This window comes from Neolamprologus brichardi, chromosome 11 (genome assembly GCF_056152115.1).
Source record: "Neolamprologus brichardi isolate AB-2024 chromosome 11, ASM5615211v1, whole genome shotgun sequence".
Lineage (NCBI taxonomy): Eukaryota > Metazoa > Chordata > Actinopteri > Cichliformes > Cichlidae > Neolamprologus > Neolamprologus brichardi.
In genome coordinates, this window is record NC_142114.1 from 4,144,137 (window position 1) to 4,156,640 (window position 12,504).

At 40.7% G+C, this 12,504-nt stretch overlaps 1 protein-coding gene across 3 annotated transcripts; it reads left to right on the plus strand.

Moving 5' to 3' along the window:
- Positions 1 to 515: 515 nt before the first annotated feature.
- Positions 516 to 8,334, plus strand: LOC102791528 (lipid scramblase CLPTM1L-like). 3 transcript variants are annotated; one of them, XM_006795883.3, is made up of 17 exons: positions 516 to 874; positions 1,321 to 1,412; positions 1,686 to 1,863; positions 1,999 to 2,120; positions 2,753 to 2,831; positions 2,947 to 3,064; positions 3,234 to 3,328; positions 3,410 to 3,494; positions 3,567 to 3,667; positions 3,763 to 3,822; positions 3,915 to 3,965; positions 4,056 to 4,138; positions 4,552 to 4,586; positions 6,400 to 6,455; positions 6,584 to 6,628; positions 6,739 to 6,872; positions 8,212 to 8,334. In XM_006795883.3, exons 1-17 carry the CDS (start codon positions 674 to 676, stop codon positions 8,276 to 8,278), a joined length of 1,602 nt encoding a protein of 533 aa, XP_006795946.2. In that variant the 5' UTR covers positions 516 to 673; the 3' UTR covers positions 8,279 to 8,334. The 3 variants fall into 3 exon arrangements, with proteins under 3 accessions (XP_006795946.2, XP_006795947.2, XP_087704127.1); XM_006795884.3 differs by having other exon boundaries at positions 2,002 to 2,120; XM_087848001.1 differs by having other exon boundaries at positions 1,686 to 2,120.
- The last annotated feature ends 4,170 nt before the right edge of the window (positions 8,335 to 12,504 follow it).

Genomic DNA, 12,504 nt, shown 5'->3' on the forward strand with positions numbered 1-12,504 from the left:
ATAAACAAGTCAAAGGCTGCCACAAAACGATTTAAAGTTTATTTGTTTTTGTTTTTTTATTTGACCGTTGTCTTATTTGAAGTATCACATTAATACTTCTGTTTCATGTATTGCCAGCTGTAATAAAGGATTTCATGAACTTAGCTATACATTTAATTGTTTTCTAACTGTGGACTTCTCTGTTTTCATTTAAAGTGATCTTACCACTAATATGTTAAATAGCTAGGTGAAAATGAGCTTTCGTATTTCCACCCTAATATTATTATTTCTGTTTCCTTTGGAGAAATTGTTTCCATGTAATCTCCCGGCATAAATGGCGCTTCGGTCTCTAATGCAATGAATAAAAATCTGACTGTAAAAGCAGAAGAAAACATATTTTCTCGCTCTGCAGCGATTCTGCTTTTCGTGCGTGTCTATAATAACGTTTTAATTAATTATTTTTCTCCTTGTGGGCTCAGTGGTAAACGCGGTGTGGGCGCAGCCGCGGAGGTTTTTGTCAGCATCAGCATCTTTTGCTGGATGCGGATAACCGGAAGATGGTGAATCAGAGAGGAAGCGTGGGGATTGTATTGTTACAGTTACAATCCCGAACCAGACCGCGTCCATTTTTTAAAAAATAATTTCTTTAAATGTTCAGCATTTTGCGGGTGAAACTCTGAGTAGCTTGGCTGCCATGTTCCCGTCTTGTTACTCCAAACCTGCGGACAGCGGCAGTAAGAGGAGCTCCATCGCTAAGCTGCTGCTCGGGGTGTTTGTGGTTTACATGCTCCACACCGCCTGGCTGTTGTACGGTTTCCTAAACACCAAATCCTGCGATGGAGGCAGAGAAGAGCACTGCATCACCTCCTATCTGGCAGCCAGACCCAGACTACAGGTTAGAGCTTGTCTTATTCCTGATGGCAAATCTCTGAGATCCAGATCCATAGATTTGATCATTTACACGAGAGTAACAGTAAGAAAAATCTGTCCATGTGCTGCTCAGCAAGAAGCTCTTATTACTAAAGTGTACTGTCTACATGGTAGTTAGAGAAAAATATGATAAATTTTCATTTGTCATTTAGGTTTGTGTCGTTTTTGTGCACATCTACTTTAAAACTATGGCATTTTCATGAATTCTCTTCATGAAAATATTGATAGATCGTTTTGTTTGCAGGTGTTTACTTTGTGAAATCTGTAAAACAGACACACATTTGAAGCACAGTCAGGATTATCTCGTCGCTCCAGCTTAGATTTCTGCAGCAGCATCCCTTTCATTTTGAAACGAATCTCAAACTAAGATGGAAACCTTGTTTTTAACATCTCGTCTTCTCCTTTATTCAGATGAGTGTTTTTACCTGTCTCGTGCCAGACAACAGCCCCCTCGAGCTCGCTGTAAAAATAGACCCGTTCGACCCTCACTCGAGATTTGAGAGGTGGGTTTGACATGTTGTGAACTGCACAGGAGCAGAACAACAATCTGAAAAATTATTTGTTTATTTTTTAACATAATGGTAGCAGCATCGCAGTTATTGCAACATAAATCTTTAGTCATATAAATATATAGTCATCAAAAGACTTTACCAACCACTGATCGTAGTGACAGTCACAGTATGCTGCAAGTACTCAGTAATGATTAGCATATTTGATTGTTTATGAAGGCCTAAAACACGCAGTTTCTATTTTTATGCCTATTTCTCTCTCCACAGAAAGGTGCATGTCTCTCTGCCAGGAGAGACTCGGGCTAATGGCACCCTCTTTGCAGTTGTTTATGTGCACAAGGCTGGCGTTTCACCTTTGGAGGACAGCAGAGAGGTCCACTATGCAGTCCAACTCACCACCTACATCACCCCCTCACGCACCGACGTCCAGAAAGACAAGGAGAAGGTACATCATCACTCAGGACTGCTTCATATTTCACCCAGCATCTTGCCTTTACATAATCTATATAATGTGGCCTTTTTATGGGGCCCAGCTGCCTTGCACAGTGCATTATTTATTTATTTTTTTGGTTCCACCCAGAAGCCGAGACCTGAGAACCCTATATCCCACTGGAGACCCCACCTGTCACTCACTGTCATGTCAGAGGACTTCACCTTCACAAAGGCTGGGCTTCCCAGTGACGTGCGCCGCTACATGAGAGTGTAAGTCAGATGAAGCTTTGGAGGTCAAAGCCAGGTGAGCTGTCAGCGTGCTGCTGACTTCTGCTGTTTTGCTGCTGCAGTGGCACCGAAAGGCTGAGAGGAACAGATACTTCTGACAGAAAATCAAACACACTCTGGTGTTTTGTTGCAGGTGCTGTATTATTATTATTATTCAAAGGGCGCAATATATATTGAAAAACATCTAGAAGAAAGTCCGCTTTAGAAACAGTGTCTGGTGCAGTAAAAGTATCATCACAAGGGTACATATATAAATAGCCCTTTGTCACTGCTCGCTAGCCAAACAATTCTTTAGTCTTTAGTAAATATTAATTTATATTAATTAAAGAAAAATAATGAAAATGGGAAAAAAGTTCTCTTATCTGTAAAAGATGATCCTCTAGATCTGGATCACAAGTTACAAACAGCCACTGGTAGACTGTAATCTCTCAGCAGGCTGGAATTTAAAGGCAAAGTAAACCTGTTAGACCTCTCAGTTGCTACCATTAAGGTGCCTCGGGGTAAGTTGTTTAAGTGCATGGATGCGTAAATGTGTTCACAAATTTCCTGCAAATTTCCCAGGGTGAAAACGAGGATCACTTTGAATTAAAGAACCTTCCTGCTTTTCTCTGCAGCTCTCAGGAAGGCAGACAGATGATGTACCTCCCTCTGCTGATGGTTAATGAGCTCGACTTCAGAGTCAGAGACCTCATGGTATAGGAAGCTTTTTCTAGTAAACTTTAACAGACACTTGCTTATTTTGATTATTATTATTATTATTTTGGCTGATTTAAAATGAGTACATATCCGTTTATCCATTCACCGACAGGAGATCAGCAGCGGCACCGTTCAGCTCCCTCTCACTGTGTCCTATGAGGGAATCTCTCTAAGAGGATTCAGGTTTTGGGTCCACCTACAGGACATGGTTTATTCCCTGCAGCAATTCGGTGAACTATTTATATAACAGACATATGATTTAAGGCATTATAATGATTCATTAATCTTAATTATATCATATTAATTATATGTGGTAGCTTTTATTTGTACTCAAATACAACCCAAATAAGACCTCAGCTCATCAAAATGAGCTCATCCGTTGCTTCTTTGTGTCTCCAGGCTTCACAGACGAAAACATCGATGAAATTAAAGAAACTCTGGTGGGATCCAACCTCTACCTGTTAGTGCTGACTGCTTTCATCACAGCTTTGCAAGTAAGAGAGCATATTAACACGGACTTTGTGGAAGGAAATGTAATTTCTTTTCTAAATGCTTTATTTCCTTTTTTTCAACAGCTGATCTGTGAGTTTCTGGCTCTTAAAAATGACATCAGCTCATGGAGGAAAAAGAAAAGCATGGCGGGGATATCGAGGAAGACAGGTGACCATAATCAAAAATGATGCGTGGCATCGATCAGCTCAGAAAATGTTAAATTCCTTCTTTCGTTTTCAGTTCTGTGGCGTAGTCTCGGTACTTTGCTGATTTTCCTCTATCTTCTGGAGGAGACCAGCCTGCTGGTGCTCCTTCCTGTCGGACTGGGAGCGTGTGTGGAGGTAGTTATTAGTATATCTGGTGTTGCTCAGACAAATTAGAGTCAAATAAAGATCAAAACAGAGAGTTATAAACCAGTAATCGCTTATCCCACCAGGTGTGGAAGGTGTTTACAGTATTTAAGATCCAGATACAGTGCAAAGGCAACAAGCTTCATGTGAGTATGGAGCACTTGCACATCTGTGTTCACAGCAGTGTGGAAGAATGCATCATACAAGTTGTGATCTCTAAGTCTGTCTTACTCTTTAGGTTAATAAACTGGATGAAGAGGAGAGAAAGACAGTGGAGTACGACACACAGGTATCAGTCTGTTTGTTTTATGGCTCCTTTAATATTCTCCCTCGGGCTTTCTTTCATTTTTACATTTTCATCTTTGGCTTTTCCCTCGAGGCGTCCAGATACTTGTCCTACTTGGTGTATCCCCTGTGCATCAGTGGAGCCGTTTTCTCTCTGGCCTACTTACGCCAAAAGAGGTGAGCCAATCATCAAATTCATCTCGTCGCTACTTAATTTGTCATTATTAAAGCGCTGCCAGACTTCACATTTGTGCCAACCTCCTTTAAAAAGTCACTTTTTAAAGATTCTCGTCAGATCTGAATGTTTCTTACATTTGAGGTCTTATCCATAGCTGCCTGACATCTACAGTGTCTATTTTTAAAACTCATCTTAAAACACATTCTTACTCTTTGGCCTTTGACCCGACATTAAACATTGATCTTGTTCATTTTTATTGTGTTATAGTTGTTTTTACCTTTCATAGTTTAGAGTGTATTTATCTATTTTTGTGTATAGGACTTTGTGTCTGATGTAGCTTTTTTAAAAAGAGCTTAATGAATAAAGTTGGTATGGAATGGTTATTATTGGCCTCTGATTATTTCATTGACAGTTACTATTCCTGGCTGATCAGCACTCTGGTGACTGGTGAGTTTTTTTGCATCCATCTCCAAAGATTATCTATAATAAGTACAGTACTTAATTCTTAATAATCTTTCTTTAAAACTAACCTTACTACTCCCTATGGGCTCATTTAAAAAAAATCTGGCATCTTATTTCATTGTTATGCTGACGACTCACAGATTTGCCCACCACTGAAAAGTAAATCTGTGAGTCCTCTGAAGGGTTTACTAGATTGTTTGGAGGATATTAAGGCATGGGTGGCTTTAAACGTTCTTAACTTAAATGAACAGAAAACAAAGGTCATTGTGTTTGGTCCCTGTGACCACTACGACTTGGGCCCTTTAGAAGTTTATTAAAAAAATCCTTTGCAAGGAACGCAATCTAACATTTGGTAAACAGATCAACGCTGTAATCAGGACCAGTTTCTTTCATCTCCGGCTACTTGCAAAAGTGAAGCCATTCCTCTGTTTTAGAGACTTTGAGAGAGCTATCCATGTCTTTATTCAGGTGTCAGTCTGTCATCAGTTAACCGACTGCAGCTGGTCCAAATCACTGCAGCACAGTCACTAAGGCTACGTTCACACTGCAGGCGAAAGCGCATCAAATCTGACTTTTTTGACCCTATGCGACTCATATCCGATCATGGTATGACAGTGTGAACGGCACAAATCCGATATTTTCAAATCCAAACTTGGTCACTTTCGTATGTGGTACTGAATCCGATACATATCTGATGTTTTAGAAAGCGACTGCTGTTTGAACGGTCATGTCGCATTAAATCCGTCCTTTACGTCACTGACACAAGACAGACGCCAGTTATCAGCACCAGAGAAGACATCACGGACGCTTCCTGGCGATCCAGTGTAGATGTCAGTGAAACCGTTGGGAAGACAAAGTTGGAGAAACGTGAACATTTTATTTGTACTGTATAATCTGCAGATTCTGACAGAAATCTGCAACTATCCTTTGAAGCACCGCTCCTCTCTAAAACAGCAATAAGGATAATAATTAGGCCATATGTAAATAACAAAATAACTTTATAACTTAAAGCAAAATTGGGAAACGTAAAGTCCGAAACAAGTCTTTATATTAAGGCCATCAGTCAAACAATATTGTTTGCTCTGGGTCTAAACAGAGCGCGTTGTATGTGACGTCTTCTTTTGCGCATGCGGGCCGCTTTGAGCGTTCACACTAGAGCGTGTTTGCTGTTGCATTTTATTTGTAGTGTGAACAAGCAGACAAAAAAATCGGATTTGATCAAAAAAATCGGAATTGAGCATTAAGACCTGCAGTTGCAGGACTACATATACTAGCATCCTCACACTGACTGCCAGTTAGTTTTTGAATTTATTTTATTATTTGTTTTTAAGGCGGTTAGCCCCCTCATACCTTTCTCATCTTTTGAATTGGCACACTCCGGCAAGATCACTGAGGTCTGCTGATCAAATGATCCTAGCTGTCCCGAGGTCCTGATTAAAGCACAGAGGAGACCGGGCCTTTCCTGTGACTGCTCCTAAACTGCGGAACAAACTGCCGCTTCACATCAGGACCTCCCCAACATTAGACACTTTCAAAACCCATCTGAAAACCCACTTTTATTCCTTGGCTTTAAATCAGATGAGTTTGCACCACTTTTATTTGTCTCAAATCTCCTCATTTTATTCCCCGTTTCTTAAATTTTATCATCTCTTCCTATGTTTTTATCTCTTTTGTTTATCTTACATTTACAGAACCTTGGTCAAGAGTTGTTGTTTTAAATGTCCTATATAGATACATTTGACTTTGAGTTTTACTATTATTTACTTTTGTATTTATAATACCTGCCTCCTCGTCTCAGGAGTGTACGCCTTTGGCTTCCTGTCTATGGCCCCTCAGCTCTACATTAACCACAAGGTTTGTCTGGCAGCTAAACAGCAACACTTCAGAAATATTTTCTTTGGCTAAAATTTGTACGTTAAAAATTAAAACAAACCACACCTCCTCCCCCCTCCCTTGTTTGTTCACTTTCTACTGTGGGACAGCTGAAGTCTGTGAGTCACCTGCAGGGGACAGTGTTGATGTACAGGGTGAGTATTTCTTGAGCTCATTCACAAGCAGCATCAGCAGGTTTCCTTTGTGCTGCGTTTGGTGTTAAAGCGATTCAGTTCGGTCAGCTATCCTCTCTCGTCTCCAACAGGGAGTCAACACGCTGATTTCAGATCTGTGCTCCTGTGCCTCCTTTTTTTCCTCCTCTGGATCCTTCTCTTCCTCGCATCAACTTTCCTGCTTCAGAGATGAGCTTCTCTTCTTTCTCTACCTCTACCAGCGAAGGTACGATGAGCCCAAAAACAATACCACAGTCCCAAACACACATGGAGCAAAAACACTCACTGGCCTCTTTATTAGTTACACTTTGCTATTACGTTGTTTTACCCTCTTTTTCCTTCAGAACTGTCTAAATTCTTTATGGCACAAATTCATTAAGTGCTGGGAACATTAATGTGATATTTCGGTCAATATTGATATGATAGCACCACAGATTTGCTGCAGATATGTCGGCTGCACATCCTTGATGTGAATCTCCCATTCCACCGCAACCCAAAGGTGATCTACTGGATTAAGATCTGGTAATTGTGGAGCTCATTTGAGTACAGGGAACTGAGTTAGACAAGATTGGATTTTTGTGACATGGTGCATGTTACAGTGTGGTCATAGAGGGATTTAGGAGGTCATATGATAGTTGGGGTTTTCTCTTTTCTTTGCATTGTTGTACGGTCTTTACCTTAAAAAATAAAGCACCTTGAGGCAACTGTTGTTGTAATGTGGTGCTGAATAAAGCAAATTTAAGTGAAGTGAATGTTGTCAGCCACAGTACTCAGGTAGGCTGCAGTGTTTCGATGAACCCAGGCAGACTCTAACCTCAGTTTCCTGTTCTTAGCTGACATTAGTTGCACCTAATGTGATCTTCTGCTGCCGTAGCCCATCTCCTTCAAGGTTCAACATGCCATGTGTGCAGAGATGCTCTTCTGCATACCTTGGTTGGAATGAGTGATTATTTGAGTTACTTTTGCTTTTCTATCGGCTCAAAGCAGTCTGACTGTTCCCCACTGTCCTCTGACCTCAACAAGACACTTTGTCCCAGAGAACTGCTGCTCACTGGATATTTTCTCTTTAGAGATGTTTGTCTAAGATGATCAACAGTTCCTGAAATACTCAGACCGGGCCAACAACCACGTCACGTTCAAAGTCAAATCATCTTTCTTCCCCATTGAATTTCAGCAGGTCATCTGGACCGTGTCTAAGTGCTTAAATTGCATTGAGTTGCTGCCATGTGATGGCTGATTAGATATTTGTATTAACAGGCAGTTGAACAGAATACTTACAGCACCCTGTAACGTACATACAGGGTGCTGTAACGTAATTGTAACGTCACAAATACAGATAATCAACACGACATTCAAATACTACAACAATATGCATACTCATATTCAAGATAATCCCAGTGACTTTAAGTCGTATTATTTTCAAGTACAAGCCATATTCTGACGTTTTAGACACTCTTGAGCCTTTCTTCTTTTCTGTTTGTGTACATCTATACTCACAAATCAATTTGTATTTCCAACATAACAGCAGTACTCTCTTGCTTTTGTCTCACTCATGTCTGCACCAGCCGTTTCGCCTCCAAACCCAGAAAACGAGAGCCCGTCCCTCACACCAAGAAAGTGAAGACTCAGTGAGGAGAGGACAAGCTCATCTTTTCAGAACTCGAAAGATCAGCTCAAAAAAAACAAAAAAACAACCAGAAGTGAACTAATGAGCCTTGGGGATGTAAAACAGAGACACAGGCAGGACACATGCCCACATGTGTGCCACAGCAGCTCCTGACCGATTCAGACTCTGCACTGCTGCATATTCGCGGCGCTGCTGCTGCTTTTTGCTTGGCATTGATGAAGCTTCCCCTTGACTGCTGCTTTGACTCGGCTCCTTCATCTATCAACATCTCCGCTGTACATTTTATGCTGGGTGACCTTTCACAAATGATTTCTGCAGCATCACATCAGCGCTTGTAACGTGGATTTATTTGCCGGATCCTTCTCTTTATACAAACACGAGGGAGCTGGAGTGTTTGGGTACGCTGCGAAGGATTAATCCTTCAACTCGGTGATTCAACAATTAGTCTTTCTGTCACTGAGCTTCACATGATTCACAGTTCAGAAGAATCTTTATGTATCTTGTAGGGACACATTGTCCCAAATCAGCTCAATTTTAATCTCAAACAGGTTATTTTAGCCTTTTATCTCTCCTCATTAAAAGCCAACTTTCTGCAGAATGCAGTGCCTGTTAACTCCGCCTCATATGCCATCGGAGAAAGTCCCTGCCAGCTGAGCCGCTAGGAGGCACCAATTCTGGAAACATATTAATCAGACTACATAATGCAGCTTCAACCACAATATGGAAACAATGGGGTAAAATACAGAGAACTGGATCATTTAAACTGCTACACGGTGAGATGTGGACTTCTTTTTGCACATTTTCCCACAAACTGTAAACATTATTTTCCTTATCAACACACAATCTATCTTTATAACAACAATGAGAAGAATCGATCTGCAATGTTTGGCTTTTTTTTATTTGAAGCATGATGCTGTGTTTTAGCCACACCCTGGATGCTGATTGGTCTGTGTTAGAGGTCAAGTCCAACGCATCATAGGGCACTCTATCACCTCCAGTGATGCTTCTTTTGTTCATCTTAAATGGCATGAGATAAAGTCTTCCTATTCACTATCAAGTTGTACATGCTGAGTTAGTTTTCCTGTCAGTTTACTGCAAGCCGATTTGAAAAAGACTATTTTTGTCAAATTAGCACATAAAAAGAAATATAAAAGATAAAAGCATACAGCACATCTGCTTCATTAAAAGATGTCTATTACTTTTCACACGGCACTGTCAGTCCATCTGAAGATTTTTACTGTGCTCGCAGGCCTGCGGCATTAAACTCAGTGCTGATTTCTGACTGAACTGCTTGAACACAAACATTTACTTCAAAATTGCTGTTTTTTTATGTTTTAGTAATGCACTCTGCCTGTTCATTGTTTTGTTTTGTTTCAAATAAACTGGAATTGTAAATGTAAATTGACTGATTAAGCCCTTTAGTCGCCACTATCAATGTTACACGTACATGCGGTAAACTAGGACCCCTTCCGACCGTACTTACATTGCACAAACATGACGTTGGTAAGACAGGTCAGAGTGAGGTAGGATGGTAAGAAAAACAATGAAATACACAATATATGAGGGAAGAGGAGGGAAAAAAAGAACTCCACCCACACTGAGCTCCTAATGGGAGAGCAGTTTGAGAACAGGAAAAAAAACCCACTCAGCACAATGAACCACATGAATCTTCACACCTTACATTATAAAAATCAAAACACGGGACTGTATATCTGTGTCTGAGTACATGTGTAAGTGTGCGTGTGTGTATCCTGTATCCAACTCAAGAGAGAGTGCCCTTTAACCTAGTTTTAAGCAAAAGTTAACAATCCCCAAGCCGACACAGGTGATCTTGAGGAAGTAGGAGGATAGAGCAGCGAGTCATGCACCGTCTTGTAATCTCTGAGAATTTGTTGTTGCATCTTTGGCCCTGGAGCTCCCAGCTGGTGAGGGGAGGCCACGTGAAGACAGGTTTGGGTTTGGTTTAGGGCGGAAAAAAACTGCGTTCCAAGTCAGCTGATCTAATGTCTATCACTGGTCTCCAGGTCTATTGATTTCCTGTTGAGTTGTCTTAAACTAGAGTTCTCCAGCCCTTCTGAAGCTCCTCACGGCTTTTTTACTCACCTTCAGTCCAGTTCTTGTTCCTGACCATTTTCAAGCCACTCAACACACGATTATGAACACAGAAAGGTACCATCAGATTTTGATCCACTATGTCAGCGGTCCCCAACCTTTTTTGCGCCACGGACCGGTTTATGCCCGACAATATTTTCACGGACCGGCCTTTAAGGTGTCGCGGATAAATACAACAAAATAAAACTAGTACCGGTACCGAAAAAAAGAAGATTTATTCATAACACATGTGAAAAGACCCAGGAAAACAGAGTTAACGATAAAAATGATAACAAAATAACGCTGAAAACTGATAAAAACCCTGAAAACCATACATTTCACACCTGAGCCTCAACTCTCGCGGCCCGGTACCGGTCCGAGGCCCGGGGGTTGGGGACCGCTGCACTATGTAATACCATCTGGAAACCATCTGATTGGCAACATCTTCATTGTTCGTCATGATGATGATTCCAAACACACTGTTAATGCAGTAAAAACATACCTGATAGAAAAACCCACAGTGAAACACCCGAACTGCAACATCATTGAAGCAGCGTGGAATCATTTTGACAGAGAATAGAACAAAAGGCAGCCAACAGCCAAAGAAGAGCTCTGTAGGTCCTATATTATGTTTCATCATTATACCTATTAAAATGTAAAGAAATGATAGCAGTACTGCATATTGCCATTTTTAGTTTTATTAAAAAAATCCACAGGAATACTAGTGTACTGTTTTTCCTTAGTGGTAAGAACTGATATGTTTATAGATTAAACTTTGAAAGAGTTTGCAGGATTTAGAAGAAAGCCAAACAATTGTGGGTAATGTATTCTGAACGATGCGCTATTTCTAAAATTGTGGTTTCAATGTAACCACACCATCACTCATTAACTTATTAGGAGCTTATATTTACATTAGGTTGTTTCAATCGTTTGTCCTTTTCCATAGTTTGATAGAGGTGATTGTTCAAGAGAAATGAGAGTTTCCTCTTGGTGAAGGAAAAAAAGCCAACAAATCCTCAGACTGTACTTAAATTATGCCTCAGCCAGCAGAGACAAAGTTTCACTGCCTGATGTTAAGTTGGTGTCTGTGATTAACAAGAGAAAGATAAAGAAGATAAACAGAGCAAGTATCTGTGAAACCAGCAAAAACACCAACCCTAACCCACACAGCAACAAACAGTAACTTTTATTAAATGCTTCCTGTTTGTAATGATGGTGTTAATGTGGGTGGAACAGTTTCACCACACACACACACACACACACACACGCTTTTTGGCACGACAGCTTTAACTGCAGACATTCTGGTCGGGAACAGTTCAACACCAGTTAGGAAGATGCTGCTTGTGCTTGGGATCTTCTTCCTGCTCTTTTCTCCAGGTACGTAATAAACATCTGACTGCTCGAACTGTAGGTCAAAGGTCATGGGAATTTTTTTTTTCAAAGATAGGGTGACAGTTCAGTAAATCTGAAAAATACATATACATATATATACTGAAATTGCCAGAATGACAAATAACTTACGAGCGTGCAGCGATGAGTTTCAAGCCTTCTCCTTATGAAAAACAAGTATCTCACGCTGTTGTTTCCAGACGTCTGTTTTTTCTCCGTCAACAATGTCACCTTTACCCAGAAATAAGAGAAGTTTGTAATCAGGTTGGCCGGCTGTGTTGCTGAAGGACATGCGGTAAATATCAGTGTTAGTCTCCGCTGATTTATCTTGATTAATAATTCACTAGTTTCAGACGTTTAACTCTAATGCCCTTCACCATTTAATTCCCACAGCAGGTTTATGGATTAACACCAGAACCGTACTCAACTGCCCTTCACAGTAACGCCTGATTGACAGAAACATTACTAGTCCTCAAACCAGTAGAAAAAGAAATCTGCCTTTCAATCAAGTTTCAGTTTTTGTTGTTCCTCACATCTGCAGCGCTGCCACTGAAGTGCTACGTGTGCAGCTCATCGGCAACCAATGAAGAATGCAACCAGAGTACCCAGGAGTGTAAAGCACCTCTCAACACATGCATGACTGTCGTCGACACTTTCGGTAATTTATCTCACAACATCAATGTGCAATCAAGAAACCTGACAGGTCTAGTAGCACGTATAAATGAATCTAAACATTCTTCTAAAGTTCCTT

Coding starts and splice junctions, on each gene's coding strand:
- LOC102791528 (XM_087848001.1), top strand. CDS start 674: ATGTTCCCGTCTTGTTACTCCAAACCTGCGGACAGCGGCAGTAAGAGG. Junction 2,121..2,752: donor GTGCGCCGCTACATGAGAGT/GTAAGTCAGATG, acceptor TTTTCTCTGCAG/CTCTCAGGAAGGCAGACAGA. Junction 3,823..3,914: donor GCAAAGGCAACAAGCTTCAT/GTGAGTATGGAG, acceptor CTTACTCTTTAG/GTTAATAAACTGGATGAAGA.